Here is a 21,236-nt window from a genome sequence, read left to right on the forward strand (position 1 = left end):
TATATAATCTTATTAATGAAAAATACTTTTTAACTTGTGGACTTCTCTTAATTAAGAGAGAATTGTTTTAACTTTCCACAAGGAAGATGAAAGCAAATATTTGATCTTCACTCTCCTTATAATTATCCACATCACACTCTAAAAAATTATTCAGCAAGCAGTGTAATACCATTTATCAAGTTAGATTTAACAAGGCTTAATGGAAGTTGATAATATCATGATAAAAAATTATTAGCTTAAATACATAATTTGTTTATTGTATTTAATAGGAATGTAGAAAACTTAATGTCATTAAATCTAAGTTAACTAGACGTTCTTCTAAACTTAATGACAATATAAAAATTATTTTTAACATTAAAAAATATTTACAACTTTATATAATCACATTAAAAATATATATACATCTCGTAATATAGATCTCCTTAGTAGAAAGTTTTAAAATAAATATATGTGTTTTTGTGTGTATATGTATGCATGTATATATGTATACATTTTATTTAACTTCTGTTACATATCTGTCTATGAAACATGAAAGAAATAATAACGGATCACAGATCGACTTTGGGTGGCACATTAAGGGGTATCGCCTTAAGTTCAGTTCGCATGCACAGAAACTCACCACATATACACATTATTGTAGCACATGCTAGATTTAACAACCACCAGGACAAAGTATTCGGAAAATAACTGTAACAAAAGAGAAAAAAATTAAACAATTTTATGATTAACAAAGATATAAAATATTTTATCACATTTTCTTTATGAGAAATAGTTCTCTAAATAAAATCTATAATTTTGTTCAGTAATCATTCTGTAACCAACAATATATTTTTACTTTCAACCCATTTCATTTCTAAAAGGCTATGGTTGTTCCATTAATAATTAACAAACATAATTTGTTCTAAATATTTCTTATGGAATTTTAAGGTTTTATTTTTAGGATTAGATGTGAAAACTAAATGTCACAAATTTTCATCACATAAATTTAGTCTATTCCGAACTATCATTGATTTTATCCCTACTAAAAAAAAACAAACATATATATAAGCTATACTTTCAAATGTCACAATAAATAGATTACATTAACTACTAATATTTCAGTTTAGAGGATTAAGGCCCTTTCAAACTTACATAATAGTAAGAACATTGAGCATACAGACATTGTACCAACAAATTTCTACAAAGGGCACGAACATTGAGATTTAATCCATGGATTCATCAAAAAATTAATCATGGATAGAATCAAGCACCAATCTTGTATGGTATTACCTCAGTAAGACAATGATTACAACTTCAGAGAAACAAAACAACGTTACTAAGGAACCCAGTTGGTTTTTAACTTACCCATTATACATCCAGCAAAAAATTAAATGCATAAAATGAGCAGTACAAGAAAAATCCAAACACAACTTCGTTCTCTGCACTAACCACCAGAGCCCAACAGACCTGTAATATGAAAGATTTAGTCATCCTAATATCTCGAGGTAAATTTGTTTTATTACTGCAATAAACCAATTACCCAGTTAAGGAGTTGAGCACATATGATACTATGACTAGTTTGCCAGTGACATCTCGAACTTGAATTTCCTACGGAAATATAATCTTATCATGGTGTCTAAATTAATATTTACAGTATTAGAAGTCAATACAAACCTGATATTTAAAAATATGATCTAAAGACCTAGAAGTACCAACTATGAAGTCTAATGCTACTAACCACACGCCAAGTGTCAAGTAATATACACTCTGTAGGGCAATGATCTGGGATATTATTAAAGTTGGGTCCCAAGCCGTGTTCCTAAACTGTCCAGTTAACTTAGACATTATCAAATATGTCAAAGTACAAAGGTGAGCACGTACATAACCTGTAAGTAGAGGTAATTTTATGGTTGCAAATTATCATGTAAGTGCATGAACAAAAATCTGCTAAACGTTTAATACCGATCGAAAAGGATCGAGCTTCAGAATATTATAATTTTATTTTTATTTTTTCTCCTTCTAGTAATATTTTTTCAATAAAAATAGGTTTCTTTAAATTAAGAAAAATGTTATCACTCAAATAATCGATATAAGGTGATTGATAATTGGCGGAATTTTTAAAAATATTTTGTCACTTGCTAACTCAGTGTCATCCACTAGGTACTTTTCTAAAATGATAGGTTTTGGTTGTGGAACTGTAAGACTAAGAAAATACGGTTGTATTGATGGTAAGAACAAGAAAATATTATTTTATTAAACCTTGTTTTAAAACTCAGTGATCATTTGGATGAATTTGTATTATTCATCAAACCATATTGAAAGATATAGTTCCAGAGTAGCTTGATGCATTCCTTTGAAAAAAATATTTTTTTTAATTGATTAAGAATTTTATATTGAAAAAAATTATATACATTAATCAAAATAAAGTACAATTACTATATTTATTATTATATTGTTATATTTATAAGAAAAAAAATGTTCTAATGGCGATTGTTAATTCCAGCATTTCTATGGTAAGAATGGCCTTTAACTGGTTCATCTTTTTAGGTTGGCCATGACTATTTCGATATTGAACACTTATGGCGTAACTAGGGGTACCAAAAACAAGTTTATTAGAATTGCTTACATGTGAAATAATGTTGTGTATTGGAATGATCTTTACCAATTTTTCTTTTAATTGTTATCATTTGTTAACAATTGTTGAAAAAATTTATTTCATTTTTCCAATCCTATTTTTAGTATTTCTGTCATTTGATTTTGCTCTGACTAGACAGTTTGAATCCTTCAAGTAGTTTTGCTTATTTAAAATATCTTTCGAAAATGTACTATATCTATGATTCCTACCCTGTAATGAAAGCATTCAGGTGAGGTAGGAATGTGATGTAAATACCCTTCGTTAAATTCATAATATCATACCTTGAATTTATACTTTCACATTTTTAATGTAACTAATGGACATAAAGTATATCTTGTTCATACAACATAAAAACTAATTTTTTATTTTTTTTTAATTTAAAATCTATGAGTTAACATTGTTTTTTCTTAAGAGTTATTTTATTTGTTTAAAAATATACTTTTTAATAAAACTAGTTCATTTTCTAGATTATTGGGTAAGAATTATTAGTTAAAAACTATTAAGAGATGACTGAGAAAATAATTATTTCACAAGAGGTTTAAAGTAAAATAATAAATAAAGACAGTCAAAGCTAGTATTTTCAACCGACAGATCCATATAAAATTTATTTAGTATTGAATATATAGTATCATATACTTCTAGTATTTTTGAGAAAAAGATATGACGGTTAATTTTTTCACTAGGTCCTCCACCAGTAATGAAGTTAATGGGAGAACAACTAATAAAAAGAGATGCTAAGTACTGGAAAGGGGAAGACACTGTGACCAACTTACAAGATGGACTGAAAATAGGCATGAGTTCCAAACATCTTTTAGGAACAACTGAAATAGTAAAGCTCGGTGTTAACTCAGAAAATGCAATTGGCGTAATACCACACACCAAAATATACAGAGAACACCGTATTCTTGGTAAAGTAAAACCATCCATTTTTGGACAAAGAGAATTTGATGAAATCGGCATAGTTGGCATCAAATCACAGCCACCGTTAGCTATTATTGTACCTCCTTCAAAACAGAAAGTGAAAATACCAGAAAATTACAGGGTATTTATTTTTTATAGATAAGTTGTATTTAAATTTTATTATTTTTTTGAAGAAAATAGGATTATAAAGCTGATGATGATAGCTATGGACTCTAAAATTATTGCTTTGTTTGGTCACCTCTTAGATCAATGGTTCTCAAACCATTTTGAGATTGCAGAATACTGAAATTATTTAAAGCACTATTATTGTTAATTTTTTTTTTTTGATTAATGAAATAATAAAGCATAGAAATAAAAAAATTTATAAAAGATAGAATTGTAATTAAAAAACAATATTAATTTTGATATCAAGGAGGTAAGTACTTTCATTTTGAAAAACAAAATTTTTTTTTCTTACAGTTATAAGTCCCAAGGAACAAAGCATTGAAAATAAAATAATAATTTACTATAAGAGAAAACATATTTTGTTAGCAAAAAAAGGATTGAGAGTTCGCTATTGATTACATTTGAAAGTTTTTTATTCATTTCTGGCATTTGCCTCTATTTTCAATTATTTTAACTATTTAATACTTTTGGAAAGATCGTTGATTGACCGTGTATAATGTATTAAGCGGGAACATCTTCCTTGCGGGTGAGGTCAAAAGAACTCAAATAGTAATAATCTATTTATTGTGATCCAATGTTTCAGCCAAAATTTCAGACCTTCATCAGGTAAAAAAAAATACAAACAACTAAAATAATGTAACAAAGTAAGAGAATAGAAAACATAAAATAAAATTAAACTAAGGTATGGCTAAAAATTATTTATTTATTATGGGAGTGAAGATGTATATTGAGAGACCCTGTATATTTCAATAACTTATTAAATAAATAAATTTTTTTATTTGAGCAAATTTCATTGGTAAATTTTTCACATATTTTAAATAATTTTTAGCCATACCTAACATTTTTTTTTAGTAAGTTAGCTCCAATTTCATTGGTTAAAAAAATTTATTTACATGTAGAAATTGTATTAAAGTTTTTAAGGAATATCAATCACAGGGGTTGAACTAGACATTTTTATATTACTGATAATGTTTTTCTTTTGTTTTTTTCAGACCGTAGCAGCTGAAAGTATCAAGAAGATTTCTAATGCAATACAAAAGTATTTCAAAGATGTTAAAGAATAATAAATACAATAGTAAATGGTTTTTTTTTTTTTTATTTAATTATTATTCTACTTCATCAATTTATTATTCAAACAAGTTTAATTACATTCTTTATTATGTATTCACAAGAAAAGGTTCAGAAATCAACTTATGATATATTATATATCGTTAACTCCATCATGTACTAAAAACTTTTTTGTCGTTCACAGGACCTTAATGACAGTTGCAATATTTCGTAAAAACGTTCATTTAAAAAAATAAAATTTAATCTGACTCAATATTAATTTAACTATTCAAATAATTCTAGGGAAGTTTGCTTCCTTTCGCATGAACTGTCGTATCCACGTCCTTCTACATATATAAAAATAAATTATTATTTCAATATTACTACACTTATGGGAAAAAATTATAAATTAAATTCAACAACTATTGCATATAAACATTATATTAAAATTACCAACATTTACGTGTTGGAAGTTGGGTGACTCAGTGGTAAGGCACTGTGCTACTAACTTTAAGGACTTGAGTTTAAATCAGCTATGACAGATAATTATTTATTCCTAATATAGCAGTGAGTCAAATCTGTGGGTTTTGAAGCTCTTCTGGAGCCCATCCAGCCCCATCCCATCCCTTACAAAGTACTGCACCCTTAACCCTTCACGGGTTGTAGTGGTACAGAGTTTAATTTTTTTTTAATTAAAGAAAGTAATAAAAATCTTTATTTTAACCATAGATTATTTACAAAGTTGTTACTCTCCTACTGCTGCTAGGTAAAGAAAGCATTATAGTCAGGTCAAATTTTTTATATACATTTTGATTAATCTATTCCTTTTAGAGCCCGTAAGTCCAAAAAACTCATTTCCAGCCATTAGTCTTTAGCATGATTATCTCTGGACCAGGTAGACTGATTTCTTTTTTTTTTTTTAGGGTTTCGACCTCTCATGCCTGTATATCAAATAAGATCCCTATGAGCGATACCCAAAAAAATTTTTTTTTCGTAGATTGCAACGCCAAAACGGCTCCAACATTTTTCCTTTACTACCCCCTAAATTGATAAACACGAGTCAGAAACAGGAAAACTGCAATGTTGATACAAAAAAAAAGAAATTAAGGACTCATAAACTACATACAATCAAGACAAAGATGGAAATAATTAAATGTTCTGAAATCAGTTGCAATCAGACGTCTGTATGGTGTAAACAGATCTACGATAAGTTCGATTTTGAAAAACAAGAGTAAAATTAAGGAATCCGCCAATACAGATAAAGATGCTGTGAAAAAATTTATTTCCTTATTATCCAAAATTAGTGAAGATGGAGAATATTCTCCTAGTCAAATATTTATTGTAGATAAGACGGCTCTGTTTTAGAAAAAAAAAATGCCTTATCGTACATTTTTATCAAAGGAAGAATCAGTTGCTTCTGGACATAAGCCTTCCAACAACCGATTGACATTACTTCTTGGTAGAAACTTAGCTGATGATTTAAAATTGAAGCCATTGTTAGTTTACCAAGGATAAAATCCCCAAGCATTGAAAAGGAAAAATAAAGTTTTTAAAGTTAAATGTTTCTGGTCATTTGGAAATGAAATAAAAATACGCATCTTGACAAATTTTTGACTAACACGTTAGAATACGATCCCATATTGAGAACATATATCTCAAGTACGTAGGGAAATTGAGAAAGACACAGCATATTATAGAAATCTTTAGCAAGAAAACAAAAAAATGGGTGGTATTCAATTAACTCTTGACAAATTTATAAAGGAAACACCCAAAAACACGGTATTGGTTATGTGGTTGGCTATCATCTTTTCATCATGGTCTACTTGAAGTGTTCATTGGCCAGATCGAAGAGCCTTAACTCTGCCACCTTCTAGTATCTCCCTCCGCCAATTTTGGATATCAGAGGGTGGTACCTTATAGTCTCTGCTTCCTCATTGGCTTCTGGTAGCTCCACCCGAAGCATATATCATAAAAAGTACCCAACAAAGTGTTGGAGTAAACTATAATTTACTTATCCTGTGATCTTGCCAACTGGCCCCTTTCTCGAGCTGATACCTGGTCTAGTTGATTTTGGCCTTTTCGAATCCAAACCATCTTGTATCCATTACCGCTTAAAAGGTTCCTGTGCATTGACAGGTGTCAATAATTTTTCTCATGAACCACTTTTCCCAAGGATCAGACATCCACCCAGATTTTCAGGCCAAAACTTATCAGAAAATGATAGAAAAAAGATGGACCAGGTACGGACAAAGAAAATACTCAAATATTCATAATGCTATTTAATGTATAGGAATATTGAATTGTAAATAAATAATAGGTATTTATTAGAATACTGTACAGTTTCAATATTTTATTTAATATTGATTTCAATAAAAGCTATTCAAATTCTCTTATATACAATATATAAAATAACTAACTATATACACAATTGCAAATTTATAATGATAACATTACATACACTAGTTATACACATTTAAAAACGAGTCAAACATTTCATGAGTTAATTTCTCAGTTAAATTATAAACACTCGAGATTCTCAAATAATTGTTTTACTTTCACCAAAAATTTGGCTGCAGTAATCCTTTAGGAGGTTGGAGACTTCTAGCATTTCCTATCATATTTTCTAGGAATGATTTCAAACGTGTAACAGGTCCACCTCTTCCAGGAGGAGTTACCTAAAAAGAAATAAAACATCAATACATATTTGGATAAATATTGTATATATATTTAAATAAGCACCTTTCTAGTATAATTTTAATATCCCTTTATATTTTTTTATACCTTAAATTAAGCAGAATCTACAGGAGGACAAACGAAACAAATTTTCAGTTCAATGACAGATATTTAAAGTTTTTTTTATTCATTTGTAGCCTATTTCTTTTTTTTTTTGCTACAATTGGTCAGAATTAAAAATTAAAGCCTTACTAGTTAATTTTCACAACAGGTAATGTTTATCGAAATTATTTTTCATTCTTATTTATGACATGGATTATAAGATACAATGTATATTGTTTTAGGAATACGAAATGTAGAGTAATAAGCACAAACTTTAACACTTAACACGTTGACTGCCAACTACGAGTTATCTCATAGTTGGTGTTATTGCCTCAGACGCCAACCTCGTAGTTTAGTTACTTGGCTTAATTGGCCAAACTTACATTGGCCTCGTAGACTGAAATCTTGAAAATTACTGTGACAGTCAACATGTTAATAGAACACATGTATATATAACTTTAACTTCAGTGTTGCCAGCAAAGGTCACCATAACTCCAGTGTTGCCAGCAAGGGCCGCCACATTGTAATGAATTTATATATAAAATATATCTTATAAACATGTATATTGGGTAGCTAATTGAGAAGGTATTTTGGTCTAACACTACCATTGAATATGATCTGTTTAAACTAATTATGTTGCACTTTCAAATAGAGTTACACTTGCTATATTAGTTTCACTTAAAAGACAGAATGGATTCAAGATATTTCTAGTCATGATTTGATATTGTATATACAATAAAAAAATCTTCAGCTGTAAATTCATATTACAAACAATAACTGTACTAAATCAGCCCTCGAATCTGTAATTGTTTTGGTATATAACTAGATTTTAAACCATTATACATAATTAAATTCTAAAATCATTACTCAAATTTTAGATTTCTTAAACAAATCAAAATCATTACTAAATAGAACATAATCTAACTTCAAGTAGAACCCTGCTTTTTTCGGGTCTTCCATATACTAAACCGTGATTGTCAAGAACATATCCTTTTTTTTTTCCATTTTCCTACAAGCATTTATGTTTTCATTCACAATATACTGATGTAAAATTCTTAATCTTAGTTTCTCTCTATGTACTGTATATGTCAAAGCCCAAAAGTTTCGTTTCCTTTTAGGTTAATTTTTTTATCTAATTTCCAAGTAATTTTCAATTTTGTTAGTTATACGTTTATTTTTATTTATTTATTTTTTTAACTATAAGTCATTTTGTATTTTGAATTTGATACATAAAATAAGAGAAAAAAGGAGATTTAGTGGTGCATGTGTATAAATACATTGCTAGGTGTAGGATGTGCACGATACTGAAGGCAGTGGGCAGTGTATTTAGGAGATGCTGGAGCGATCTACTTAGGAGGTATTGGCGCGGCGTGACAGGCATTAGTCACTGATTCACTGAGGCTCTGGCGCCATTGTTTGTTGAGTCAAGTTGTGTTTGGAGCTGGCTGATTCTTTTGGAATTTTTCTCACCGCCTCTCCACTCTAGTGTCTACTTGCGTTTGGAGCACCATTTTTCCTTTGACCCTTGCCCATCATCAGCTCATGGAAAGCGGCCATCTCGGATGAGATATAGTATTATACTTAGAGATATACTTGCTAAGCATATATCAACCCCCGGCCATCTGTGAGTGACTATTTTTTCTCTCCATCGAGCTTCCTTATTTTATTTTTTTTTTTCTAACCAACTCAATTAGTGTAACATTAACTTATTTTTTTGTGTAAAGAAAAATTTTTTTTTTAGTTTCTATATATATCCAATTTTTTTTTTTAGTTTCTATATATATCCAATTTTTTTTTTCTTTTACTTCACACTTCATTCTTTTATTTTTTGTAACAACATAACAATTCATTTTTTTTATTTATATTTTAATTTTATTAAATTGAGTAACACTTGGAAGTTTATTTTTTATTATTTCATTTTTCATTACTTTATTATTATTATTTTTTTTTTTTGTGATATTTACTTCAGGTCCTCTGTTTTATTTTAACCTAAACCAGAGAACATTTTACACTGTGGAAGAGATTGGTTTTTCACTCAGGAAACACACCTCGCCCCAACAGTATATAATCTGTAAATAATATTCTATACATTTAGTTTTATATTTATCTCGTGCATATGCCTGTTATGATATTAGACGTTTGATTTTGCCAGTTTATTTATATAAAAAAATAACCTTTTCGAAGATAAATGTCATAAACTACTTTATAGTACATTAAACTAGCTTTAATTTGAGTGGTAATAGACATCCATACATCAAATAGTTTTTGAGATATAGATTTCTCAAAATAAATTCACTAACCACTGATTTTTCAGTGTATTCTTTATGAAATGTTGCAATTTAAAAAGCTGTACCTCACAAACTATTGAACGTAAATTTTTTCTATTAGGGCTCATATTTCAGAATATTTAATCTACTTTAAATATTCTCTTAGGTTTTCTAGAGTTGTTGGTAGTTTTAAAGATACAGAGTTCCAAATGAAAAATTAATTTTTTTTAACATATTGAAACATCAGTTTGTATTCCCAAATCTACACTTAGCAGACTCATCAATTTTGACTAGTAATTATACATAATTTTCAGTAAATTAATAAAAAATTGGGGTGAAATAACTGCCTTTTTTCTCCTTTTGGGCTTTTATACTATTTGACTTGTCCCTGTAGAAGGATTTTTTAAATAAAAAAATTATCAATTTCTCAATACTACTGTTATTTTAATTCACTCATCTGAATTATCTGATGAAGGCATTCAGTGTGACATTATATTTATAATAAATAAAACAAGACAATACCTTTTCCACTTCGGGTACGTAATGCACACATATTAAATGAAGTAACTTCTTAAACTGCTTTCCATAAGCTTTCATTAATGCAAAGCCACAAATTTCAAGCATTGTTAAAAGAATTGTCGCACTGATTTCAGCTTCAGGATCTAAAAAAAATTTAATAATATATAAAAATGAAGTGTAACAGATTCCATAAATTATAGCAAGAGGGAGTGATATAAATCTCACACAAATGATATTTTAATTTCTTAGCAACTACAGTGAACATTTAGTAAAGGGGCCTGTTACATTAAATACATCTCGTAGAACATACATCTGCAAATAATTTTATACATCTGCCACTTGCCCCAAATCCGAGACTTGTACAAATACTAGGTAAACAATGGAAGCAACAAAACTTGGTATCCAAACGCTTGTATGTTCTTTTGATTTTTTTCAACATTACATTTGATTTTCATTACAAAAAGGAAGAAGACAGAGATAGGTGAAATAATATTAAATATGTTGGTTGTATATGATAAAAATAGTACTACATAGCCTATAAATTCAACCTTTGTTCTAGAATTTTTATCAGAAACTTTATAATTTAATTACCTAGACATATAATGTCTTCATAAATATATATTTGTGCTATGTTAAATCAAAAATAAACCGCTAAACTTAATCAAGAAGATTTGAAACAATGTATTTACACCAAATCGATAGAATTTTTAAATATACAATCTTAAACAAGAGTTAATTATTGAATCCAAAGGTTAGGGAAATTCTTTTATCAATTAAAACACGGAGAGCACAAATATTCATCTGTTAGCAGTTAAAAGGATGCAAATTGAAATAAAACGAGTAGATGCAGCACAAACGCCTTTTGATTTGTGCCTAAAAACTGACACCAGACAGCTCAGCTGCAAATTCTGGCCAACTCGAGCTACCCAATCCAAATAACCCATCCACACGCTTACGCATGCACAAATTATCCATTGTTTGGTAAAGTTTAAAACTCTTAACAATTGGATAATTAATTTAATAAAGTAATGTAAACGATACATCCCAGGGAAGCAGTTGTGGTTTACAACTGCTTAGGGTTTTTCGACAAACTACTTAACAAAATTAACATGTTATGGTACCCATTTGACGCTGCATGCAATGTTTTTCAATTTTATTCACTTATACCATAAGTGTTTTGCTAGGATGCAATGTTTAGGACAAGTGAAAAACAATAAAAATTGCCTAATATGTTAAATAATGGGGGAAAAAAACTATGAGTGGAAACAAGAAACAAGTGAGGTAGAGGAAAAATGATGTGATGAAGCTGTTGGAGATTTTATTATCTCCTTAAGATTACAAGGTTACAAAACAAGTCCCCCGGAAAATTCACTGGGAGCTCTTGAGCATATATCATATACATGAACTTTAAATTAGGCTGCTTATAATCCTGCACTCATAACATTTAGTACGTTAAAATTTTTTACATTTCACACATAATGAATACCCCTACTACATTAATAACCAATTTAAATCATATTGATAAATGAATGTCAAATATTCTATCATAAATACACAACCAGAAAAATGTTACTATAACATATAACAAAAAAAAAAAAAATACTATGCAATAGTATTAGGATATATTTAGAAGATATTTGGTCTCAATAAAATTTACTTCATTAGCTGAATTTCAAAGGATTAGTAAAATACTATTTCACCTTAGCATAACATTATTTCCTGAATTTATTTTAAAAATCAAATTTTACATCCAGCTTTAATGAGTGAGTTCACTTAAAAAATAAATTCTCCCAATACTAAAAAAATATTTAAAGTTTAAAACATAATTTCGATCATTTCAGCATTTATAATTCTCAGTCTGTAATCTGAGAGTTGAGGGTGATATAAAAATTTCATTTAATCAAGTTATTAGATTGGTGCATATGAAATCTCGGAGTTTTAAGTGAATATATAAAATAGCATATCTTTTTTCACAAGCTGTTTATTTGATAAAATATGTTCCATTCGCTTCAATACACTTTTCCCAGAGTGATTTTAAAGCATTGATGCATGTCTTAAAAAAATTCTGATCTTTAGAATCAATAAATTCAGATATTGGATTTTTCAGACTGTCTTCATTTTTAAACTGTTTAGCCCATAAAAACAGATCCACATGTATAAAAGAATGAGAGTCATTTGGCGAGAGATCCGGTAAATAGGGTGGGTCCTGCAAAACTTCACATTTCGATTTGTTTAATTTCACAATTGTTCTGTGTGATGTATGCGGCTGAGCATTGTCGGGGAGAAGTAGTGGGCTATGCTGATTAATGAGTGATGGACGGTTTGTATTGTAGTGAAAAATCACCAGACAGAAATTTTTCACACCAAAGTTGCACTTTTCATTCTTTAACAGTATTCTCACCTGGTTTATATTGTGTTTGTAGCATTATTACTAAGTTTATACTCATACAAAAAAATTACACGAATATCGTTGGAATTCATATTGGTACAAAATTCAAAACAAATAACAAAAAAAGAACACTTATGAGAAAATCATCTTTTTTGAAATGTGACTCTGACGATGGACAGTACGACACTAAACAAGGTTATGCCAAAAACAAAAGTGTAACGAAAACAGGGAGAGAAATATTTGCATATAAAAAAAATTCAAATTTCATATACACAAACCTAGTAAAAACAATCATATCACATTTAAAGACTATTATTCTTAAAATTGTTAAATAAATCTGATTAATAAGACGTGATAAAAAATATTACTTAGCGAAGTGAACATCGCAATCCACCTCCATGCCTGCCAGGTGCCCCAAGGGTGTTCTTGCTGCGACCTGCTCTTCATGTAGGATATCATTAATGCAAAATACAACCTCGCTATTCCTCCTTGTTTCTTTAGAAATACATTTACTTCATCTCTCTCTTCATCAACATAGCGAAATCCCAATTTCCTAAAATAATAATCCTGTTTTACAAGGAATAATTAAAAAAATACAGAAAGACCTCTTAAAACAGAAGTTCTGTCAGGGAGGAATATAAGAAATATATGAGATAAAAGATGAGTTTCATAAAAGGTAAATAAACAATTTTTTTTTTTCAAAATACAAGATAAGTAATGTTACTAATAATTTAGCATTTAAAATAAAATTTAAAAAAATAAGTCAGCCAATTAACAGTATCTTACAGCTTCTTCCTTATGCTGATGACATTGACGTTGCTGGACGCTCTTTCTAAGCTGTCTCTGATAGATTCATGAAATTAGCTGAAGCAGCAAGAAAAATGGGGCTTGAAGTGAATGCAGAAAAGACCAAATACATGGTCACAGAAGAAATCCTCAGCCCCAGTAAAGAAATTAGGATCGGAGAATACACTTTTGGAAAAGTCCCTGAGTTTGTGTATCTTGGATCGCTCATAACACAAGACAATGTTGTGGACTCTGAAATTAAACGAAGAGTCCTATGTGCCAACCGCTGTTATTATAGCCTCAGTCTCTATTTTAAAGCCCTATTATTATAGCCTCAGTCTATCGTATTGTCTTGTTTAAGGACACCAAGATTTATTTTTATAAAACAATTATTCGGCTAATTCTTCTGTATGGCTTGGAAATGTGGACTATCATCTCCAAGGCTGGTGAGCACAATTTAATGGTCTTGGAGAGGAAGATTCTCCGTAAAATAATTGGAGCTGTCAAGGTTGACCAGATATTGAGACGTCGAACGAACCAAGAGGTTAAAGTTTTATATAAGGAACTAGACGTTGTCCAGTCTGTGAGGTTCAGTAGATTGAGGTGGGCCGGGTATGTTGCTCTGATGGCTGAGAGTGATCTGCCAAGAAAAATACTGACAGAGGTACTTCATGGAACAAGACGCTGAGGAAGACCTCGCCTTCGATGGAATAACGGCGTGAGTGGTGATGACAAGACCATGATGGGAGTGAGGAACTGGATGGCAGCCACACAAGATCGTAATGGTTGGTGAAGGCTGGTGCAAGGGGCCAGGACTCGACATCGAATTGTAGTGCCAAATTAATAATAATAATTAAAATTATCTTATGCTGAAACTTAACATAAAGCAATACACAGGCCCAGAAAGGTTGAAAATCCTATCTTACAACATAAATGATATGTTTCTCTTATTATAGATTTCCCGAAGAAAAATTTATAAATGAATATTTCAATTTATACATAATCTTATCACTTCTTGGGTACTGGTTCTATTGTTTACATAAAATATATGGCGTCCAATTAAGTCTCAAGGATTACTTATTAATACTTTAATTGTCCAACGTTTCGGCCAACCTGGCCATCATCTAGGACAATCTTTTTATTTTACAAGTTAGTGTAAGTAAGTGATAATAGTCTAAAGTTAATCTGTAATTAAAAGTTTTAAATTTAAATGAAAATGTGACAAAATAGGTTTATTTAACTAAATTTATTAGACCTGGGCAGAATAACCTGCAAAAATTTTTTATTCGTTCAATGTGAGGCTGTGAATTTATAGTTAAGATTGTTCTCGAGGATGACCATCCTGGTCGAAACATTGGACAGTTAAAGTATTAATAAATAATTTTTGAGACTTAATTGGATAAAATTTTAAACTTTTAACTGTTCAAGCTATCGCTTCCAACTACAGATAAAAAATTCTTAGGTACATTACATTTAAAATTTTTTTTTTGTTAAGTATATTTTATGATTCACAAAAAAAAAAAAAGTTAATACATCCACGTAAAATCTAAATAATTATAAAATACATGAACATACTTATAGTATTCTACATCAGACATCCCTTCTTCTTTGTCCCAATAAATTGGTATCAAGTAGGGACAAGCTTCGTAAAAAGCAGCAACAAGAAGATTTCCAAAATCAGGGAAGTCTCCCCAAACAGCTAGCGCTACACTTGCTATAGCAAAAGCAGCATCTGGCTTACTGGACACTACATCTTCTCCTTGTTTCTAAAGTACCACAACATAATTTAAAAAATTTAGTCTATAAACAGCTGAGGTTGGTACTATATAACATAATGAACTCATAACTTTGACTTTGTCAAAAGGATTGTTTCTGAATTCCATGAAAACCTATTATTAGTCTTATCAAGACAAAAAAAAAATCAATGGAAAAATGTTTCAACTCGAGAAAAATGTAAATTTACAGTTGATAATAATGTCATTCTAGTAAAGCAAATGAAATAATATGCATAGATAAATAAATGAACATTCAGCACATCAGATAGAAATCAATAGTCAAAGATAGACTAGAGTGATAAAGTGGCTAAAGAACAATAACCAAACAAAACCAATTAAAAGAAATAAAATTACTGTACGTATAAACATTACATTAAATCTTAATACCTAAAAAATGTTAGAAAAAAAATTTTAATTTATCGAACCACCTTATAACAATATTTTTAGCAAATTTACTTCAAACCATATGGTACCATATCTCTTCAATCATTTACTAGAAGAACTAATAAATAAATCAATCTCAGAGAAAACTAAAAAAGAAATATTTGACTGTGTACTTTCTTACTTTTATGATTCTCTATAACTGATTTTGAATCACCGAATGATCATATCTGCCTGTATTTTTTCTTAAATCCACATAATTATTCATTATATTATGATTAAAATTAGCTATATAAGTGTGTGTTTAGTTATAGATATTATTTATTTAGATATTACTAGATCCTTATTTACCTTCTACGCCACAACGTAAGTCTCCTTTCTCGTTCTCATATTTGTTACATTATTCTTTTCCCCCATATTCTACCTTTTCCTATTGTGTATATATATATGCACATATATATCTATATTTTTAGTATAGGTATATAAGTTAATACTCACAATGTAATTCAGATATAAGCCACTCACTATTTTTCATTGTCTGTCATAGTGTTCAATTTGTAGATTCAATTTATTTATTTAATTTTTCGGTTTTTTTTTAGACACTACTTGCATATCTTATATTATACATATCTTCTTACCTACATGATATTATATTTCATCTGTCATTGTTTTAAATTTACTGCCATACAATTCCACGATTATCAATCAATTAAAATTTTGTACTATTCAATTATCAGTTATCAATTTTTTGTCATTTATGATTTAATTCAATATTTTGTATAATTATAAATTTGTTTGTATACTATTCCTTTTCAATTGTATGTTACTTTAAATGTTGTTGTTATCTCTTTTGTTCTATAGCCCTGATGAAGACCTGAAACTCAGGTCGAAAACGTCGGCATAAAATAAATAAATATGGTTTTGTTTATTTATGTTGTTCTTTGCTGACCGCACCTCCCGACAAATTTCTCCAATCATTAATCTACGGTCAACTATTTAAACCTCATTATTATTATTTTTCTTTTACTCTATTTTCATTCTAGTATTTGTTGATTGAATTATTAGTTTTATCACTAGAGATCAATTCATATTGTACTGATCTAGCTTATAAACTGTAGCAGCTTCCACAACGCCCTAATAGACAAAATTGTAATTAGTAAATTTCACTTATGTCTATCATTTTTACGTGTTATTTAGGCATCGACTGATAAATGTTGTCATCAGGCCCCTGTTCCATAATAAAGTACAAATTAATACTATTAGTCTTGTAGATTTAACTTAGTACAATTACAATGACTTGTATAGTAGTAACTTTAGTACTTTTTAACTCCTATAATATCACTAATAGTCATCCTTATTATGAAAAAAAATAAGTATTAGTGTTATTACTACATTTTTTCTATACTTGTATTCATGAACCAATACTATTAGCTTTCATAATGAAACAGGGTCCTGGTCGGACCATATTTAATGTAATTTTCTAAATGAATAAAAAAAAAAAAATTGGCATCAGAACGTCATCCTTATCAGGTTATTTTGACTTCAATTCATTTTTATCCAATTTCTCAATATCCCCTTTTACATATTAATATACGATACCTACACCACTTATCTGTTCTACCTTTTACATCTACCTCTCTACCATATTTTAAACTAGTTTTAATAAGTAGTCTCCTACAATTTATATGTCTAGATCTATATTGAGAACTTCTTATATCACACCTGGTTATATTTATTAACAACTTGTCTCCAGTCTACCAACATGTATATTTCCCCATATTATTATTATTAATATTTTATTATTTTTACTTTTATTTTATTAAAAATAACTTTAAAAAAAAAACTTAACAATTGTTTTGAAATGTTTTATATTTTTAATGTTCTGTAAATTCTAAAATGTTTGTATCTTGTTTCTTCTTATTTAGTCCTGACGAAGCCATGCAAAGTGGGCCGAAACGTTAAGGTTAATAATTAATAAGTAATAAATAGTTTTTTGTTACTATTTTGAAACCTTTATTGCCCACCACCCAGACTATCTTCCTTCAATCCACTTCATATGGTCGACTATCTCCTTCCAAAATAAAAATTAACACTTTAAATGAAAAAATACTTACAACAATTTTTTGAGCCAGGAAATATGTACAATATTGAAGGCCCAAGGGATGTTGATTAGGAATAAATAGTTTTCCATTGACCATGATTTGCTGCCCAGATAATAACGAGGTAAGTTTTTTTAATTTATCATTCATATGCGCAGCGCTTGTAGGGGATATAGCATTTACAGGAATGTTGACCGCTTTCTGTTAACAAAAAAAATCACCGTTATTCTAAATAAAAATAAAATAAAATAGTCATCTTAGCTTTCTGAATACTAAAAAGTAATGTAGTTTCATTTCTTACCTGGCATTCAGATCTAAATTTCTTCAGAGATATATCTGACATAAAGGCTTGTAATGAATCTTTGACTTGGTTAAAAGGCGTTGCATACTTAAGATAATGTTCTAAAGTAACCTTAAGACGATTGATTTCTCCATCTGCAAAAAGATTTTTTTTAAATGAAAAAAAAAGGATAATTTTTACTTTAACTTACTAATATACAGTAAAAAGTATTGAGATCGAGAAAAAATTTAAATTTGAGTTTTTTATTATGTGGTCTTGCAAAATAGTCTCTGTGTGTGAACAACCTGGCTCGAAAACAAAAAGTCCAACAAAAAAGAAATTACATATTTAGGCCAGATGTAAGCCTAGGATGTTAAAGTAACTTCTTAGTTGAAATCAACAAACCGTAAGTTCCACTTCCTATACAATAAATTTTAAACTTTCTTAGGATTTTCTCAAAAATGGCTCTAACGATTTTGACTAAACCCAGTAAATCAACGTACAATTAAGTTTTCTTTAATATCAGCCAGGTCTCATCCTCGTTGAAATAGTCTGATGCAACATAAATGACAAATTAAAAAAAAATCTTTGAAGAAACTTTAATTTTGTTTATTCAAAATAATTAACCATCTCTCATTTTTACTGGTAATGAAAAATTGATAAATATAAACTTAATAATATAAGTTATTTATTGGGTGAGTTTTCTTTAATATGACGAGATATGGTGAAATATCTCTTTCTAGTTAAAATTCTTTATTTTAATGAATCATTAACAACATTTTGGGGCTGTCGCCCCATCATCAGGTTATCTACAATACTATTCACATTATGCATAGAACAAAGCAATTAATAACCACAATTTTCCTTATTTAAAACAAATACTTTAATGAAAATATATCTTTATTATTCACAATTAAACTATAATCCTTATTAGCCATAGGAATAATAACAATAATCATATTGCTGTCAATTTTTAAATAAATTAATAAATAAAATTTCATATATAATAATAAATAAGGTTATCCTTACTATAGTGATAACAAATAGATACAATCTATGCTAATTATCACCTACTTCTATTCGATAAAAATATGGAAAATATATTAACAACTATTAATTAAAACATATTACAACAAATCACTACTACATTAAAATTTATTCAAACAATTCAATACTGATGTGCACTTAAATTTTTATTGTCTTAAAATTAATAGCATTATCAATGTTTTTAGTAATATGCATTGCTTCAGTAATTTTCCTATTTTTTGTGGTATTGACTATGCCCAAAATTTTAGGATTCAATAACTCCGAAACGATATTAATGATTCATTAAAATAAAGAATTTTAACAAGAAAAAGATATTTCACTAGATTTCATTATATAGATAAATATAAACTATGAAAGGAATTGAAAATCAAGTCGAGGAGGAAAAATATATTGTGGGAAAAAAAAAATTTCCAGGTTGAAAACCCATTTGCGGAAATATTAGAAAGTTTTGATATGTTTATATTTCTGACAATACTTTTCCAAAAGAAAAATATTTAAATTTTGTAAAGAGAATTATTATTAAAAGTACATTTCTGAAAACAGTTGAAATTTGAAAGGCTCATTTAGAAAATTAGTACGGGAAAGTATTACCGAAGTGAGAAATTTAGAAATATCTCTTCTGAAATGAGTAAGCATTAATTTCCACTCAAATTGGAAGGCTAAGTGAAAGATGTGTCATGCATGCTTCGTTTTTATTTTAGTTTTCTTTATTTAGAGCTACATTTGTGATATAAACTTATTGCAATAGTTTTGTAACTAAATCTAACAACAATATAAAAATAACAAATCTAAATTTTTATAATTAATTTAAATTAAACTAAAAATAAAAGTTAGCAATGTTATATCCAAATGTAAACAGAAAATCTAAATTAAAATCAGAAATAATTCTCCTTATTTGTACAACGATAGTCAGGCCACTACTGATGTATGGCTGTGAAGTCTGTGGAGTGGCATCATTAACGAAAAAGAAAAAATTACAACCATTTCAAAATAAGGTTCTAAGAATCGCAGTGGATGCCCCTTGATTTGTAAGAAATAGCCAATTACATCGGAAAATACAAATGGAATCAATAGAAGACTATATCAAAAAATGATACATGAAATTCTACACCCAGTTACCAGCAGGTAAGGGAGCAGTAACTCACAACTTGGGAAATCCAACCTCAACCAGGAGACTGAAACCCTTTTGGTAATATAATTGTTCAGGCCAGAGACTGAACCTAAGAGATTCTATGTTTAAATAACAAAGGGCACCATCTAAGAAAACAAGGGCAACCAGCCCTGGTAGGGATAATCCCATGAAGTTAAAACCTGATGATGGAACCAAGAACCGACCCCACTCTGTTACCAGCACTAGGCGGAAGATGTCTAGGTAACCAGGACGAGTGTGGCAATGGGGGCACCCAGCGAGGCCCATCTCAACAAGCTGAATAGATGACATCTATCCATATTGCGTTCCTGCCATTCATCTCAAGCAAGAGAGCATCTTACATCATACTTCATTAATCATAAACGGTTACCCATCATTATCAACATCTCATCTCAGCAGTAGCACCCATATATGAAAATTAATTTTAACATACTAAAATTATTATATATATATTTTGGATTACCCATACAATAATAGTATATAAACTATATCAAGGATCAAAGTATTTATTTACAGTTGATGCAATGATATGATTAAATGAAATTATAAAGGATTGAAATGATCCAAATAAATGGTTGGCCATAAAATATTGTTTATTAGGACTTCTCGTCGAAGTGCTTCCTGCTCTCTCTTCAGTCTGTCTTACTTTTATCTTCCTTGTTCTGTATTGACCAGATCCTCCTCTCGTTTGTAGAGGTGTTACCTTTTCAGAATCTTAGTTCCCATTGGCTATCACTAGCCATGCCCAAGAGAAATATGTTAAAAAGGGCTACAAGTGTTTGGTACAGGTGTTGTATACAAAGTATAATTGACCTCCCTACCGCCAAAGCCAGCAGGGGATATCTGCTTTAATAGATTTGCTCGGAAAGGTTCCTTCCCCATGTATTCACTAGCCAGCTGTGAAGTTTCTCTTTGTTTACAGGTATCAGAACATCTACATATCAAAATGCCATTCATTTTGTTATAACTTTTATTTTTCTCTCTTCTGAAGAATTATTATTTTTATCTATATATATTTTTT

The 21,236-nt window shown here is 29.3% G+C and overlaps 3 protein-coding genes across 4 annotated transcripts in view; 1 reads left to right on the plus strand and 2 right to left on the minus strand.

The window, feature by feature from the left end:
• LOC106690262 (uncharacterized) overlaps positions 1–4,785 on the plus strand; it is a 6,049-nt gene extending 1,264 nt beyond the window's left edge. The window contains exons 1-3 of one of the 2 annotated variants that reach the window (XM_014435624.2): positions 2,065–2,207; positions 3,298–3,656; positions 4,693–4,785. In XM_014435624.2, coding sequence (XP_014291110.1) covers positions 2,153–2,207; positions 3,298–3,656; positions 4,693–4,764 — 486 coding nt within the window. In that variant the 5' untranslated portion in view covers positions 2,065–2,152 and the 3' untranslated portion in view covers positions 4,765–4,785. Of the gene's footprint in view, positions 1–2,064; positions 2,208–3,297; positions 3,657–4,692 lie in introns of those variants that run through there. The other variant, XM_067045002.1, reaches the window with a different exon arrangement.
• On the minus strand, positions 7–1,882 carry Sys1 (Sys1 golgi trafficking protein). The gene is made up of 4 exons (XM_014435625.3): positions 1,654–1,882; positions 1,520–1,587; positions 1,345–1,446; positions 7–687 (listed from the first exon to the last, which is right to left on the minus strand). The coding sequence occupies exons 1-4, from the start codon at positions 1,822–1,824 to the stop codon at positions 549–551; spliced, it is 480 nt and encodes a 159-aa protein (XP_014291111.1). The 5' UTR covers positions 1,825–1,882; the 3' UTR covers positions 7–548.
• Positions 4,786–7,278: 2,493 nt separating the features above from the next.
• LOC106690249 (mRNA export factor Gle1) overlaps positions 7,279–21,236 on the minus strand; it is a 22,667-nt gene continuing 8,709 nt past the window's right edge. The window contains exons 8-13 of the mRNA XM_014435607.2: positions 18,040–18,173; positions 17,754–17,939; positions 15,059–15,249; positions 13,066–13,250; positions 10,312–10,451; positions 7,279–7,422 (exon numbers count right to left, since the gene is read on the minus strand). Of these exons, the coding sequence (XP_014291093.1) occupies positions 7,303–7,422; positions 10,312–10,451; positions 13,066–13,250; positions 15,059–15,249; positions 17,754–17,939; positions 18,040–18,173 (956 nt within the window). The 3' untranslated portion in view covers positions 7,279–7,302. The remainder of the gene's footprint in view (positions 7,423–10,311; positions 10,452–13,065; positions 13,251–15,058; positions 15,250–17,753; positions 17,940–18,039; positions 18,174–21,236) is intronic.

Source organism: Halyomorpha halys, unplaced genomic scaffold, assembly GCF_000696795.3.
Source record: "Halyomorpha halys isolate HHAL.00 unplaced genomic scaffold, Hhal_1.1 Scaffold1631.1, whole genome shotgun sequence".
Lineage (NCBI taxonomy): Eukaryota > Metazoa > Arthropoda > Insecta > Hemiptera > Pentatomidae > Halyomorpha > Halyomorpha halys.

Bases quoted from the DNA above. Each gene is read 5' to 3' on its own strand.
- Sys1 (XM_014435625.3), bottom strand. From the start codon at position 1,824: ATGTCTAAGTTAACTGGACAGTTTAGGAACACGGCTTGGGACCCAACT. The intron at 1,588-1,653 runs GTTTGTATTGAC...ATATTTCCGTAG, and splicing joins ATCATATTTTTAAATATCAG to GAAATTCAAGTTCGAGATGT. The intron at 1,447-1,519 runs GTAATTGGTTTA...TTCATATTACAG, and splicing joins GTGCTCAACTCCTTAACTGG to GTCTGTTGGGCTCTGGTGGT.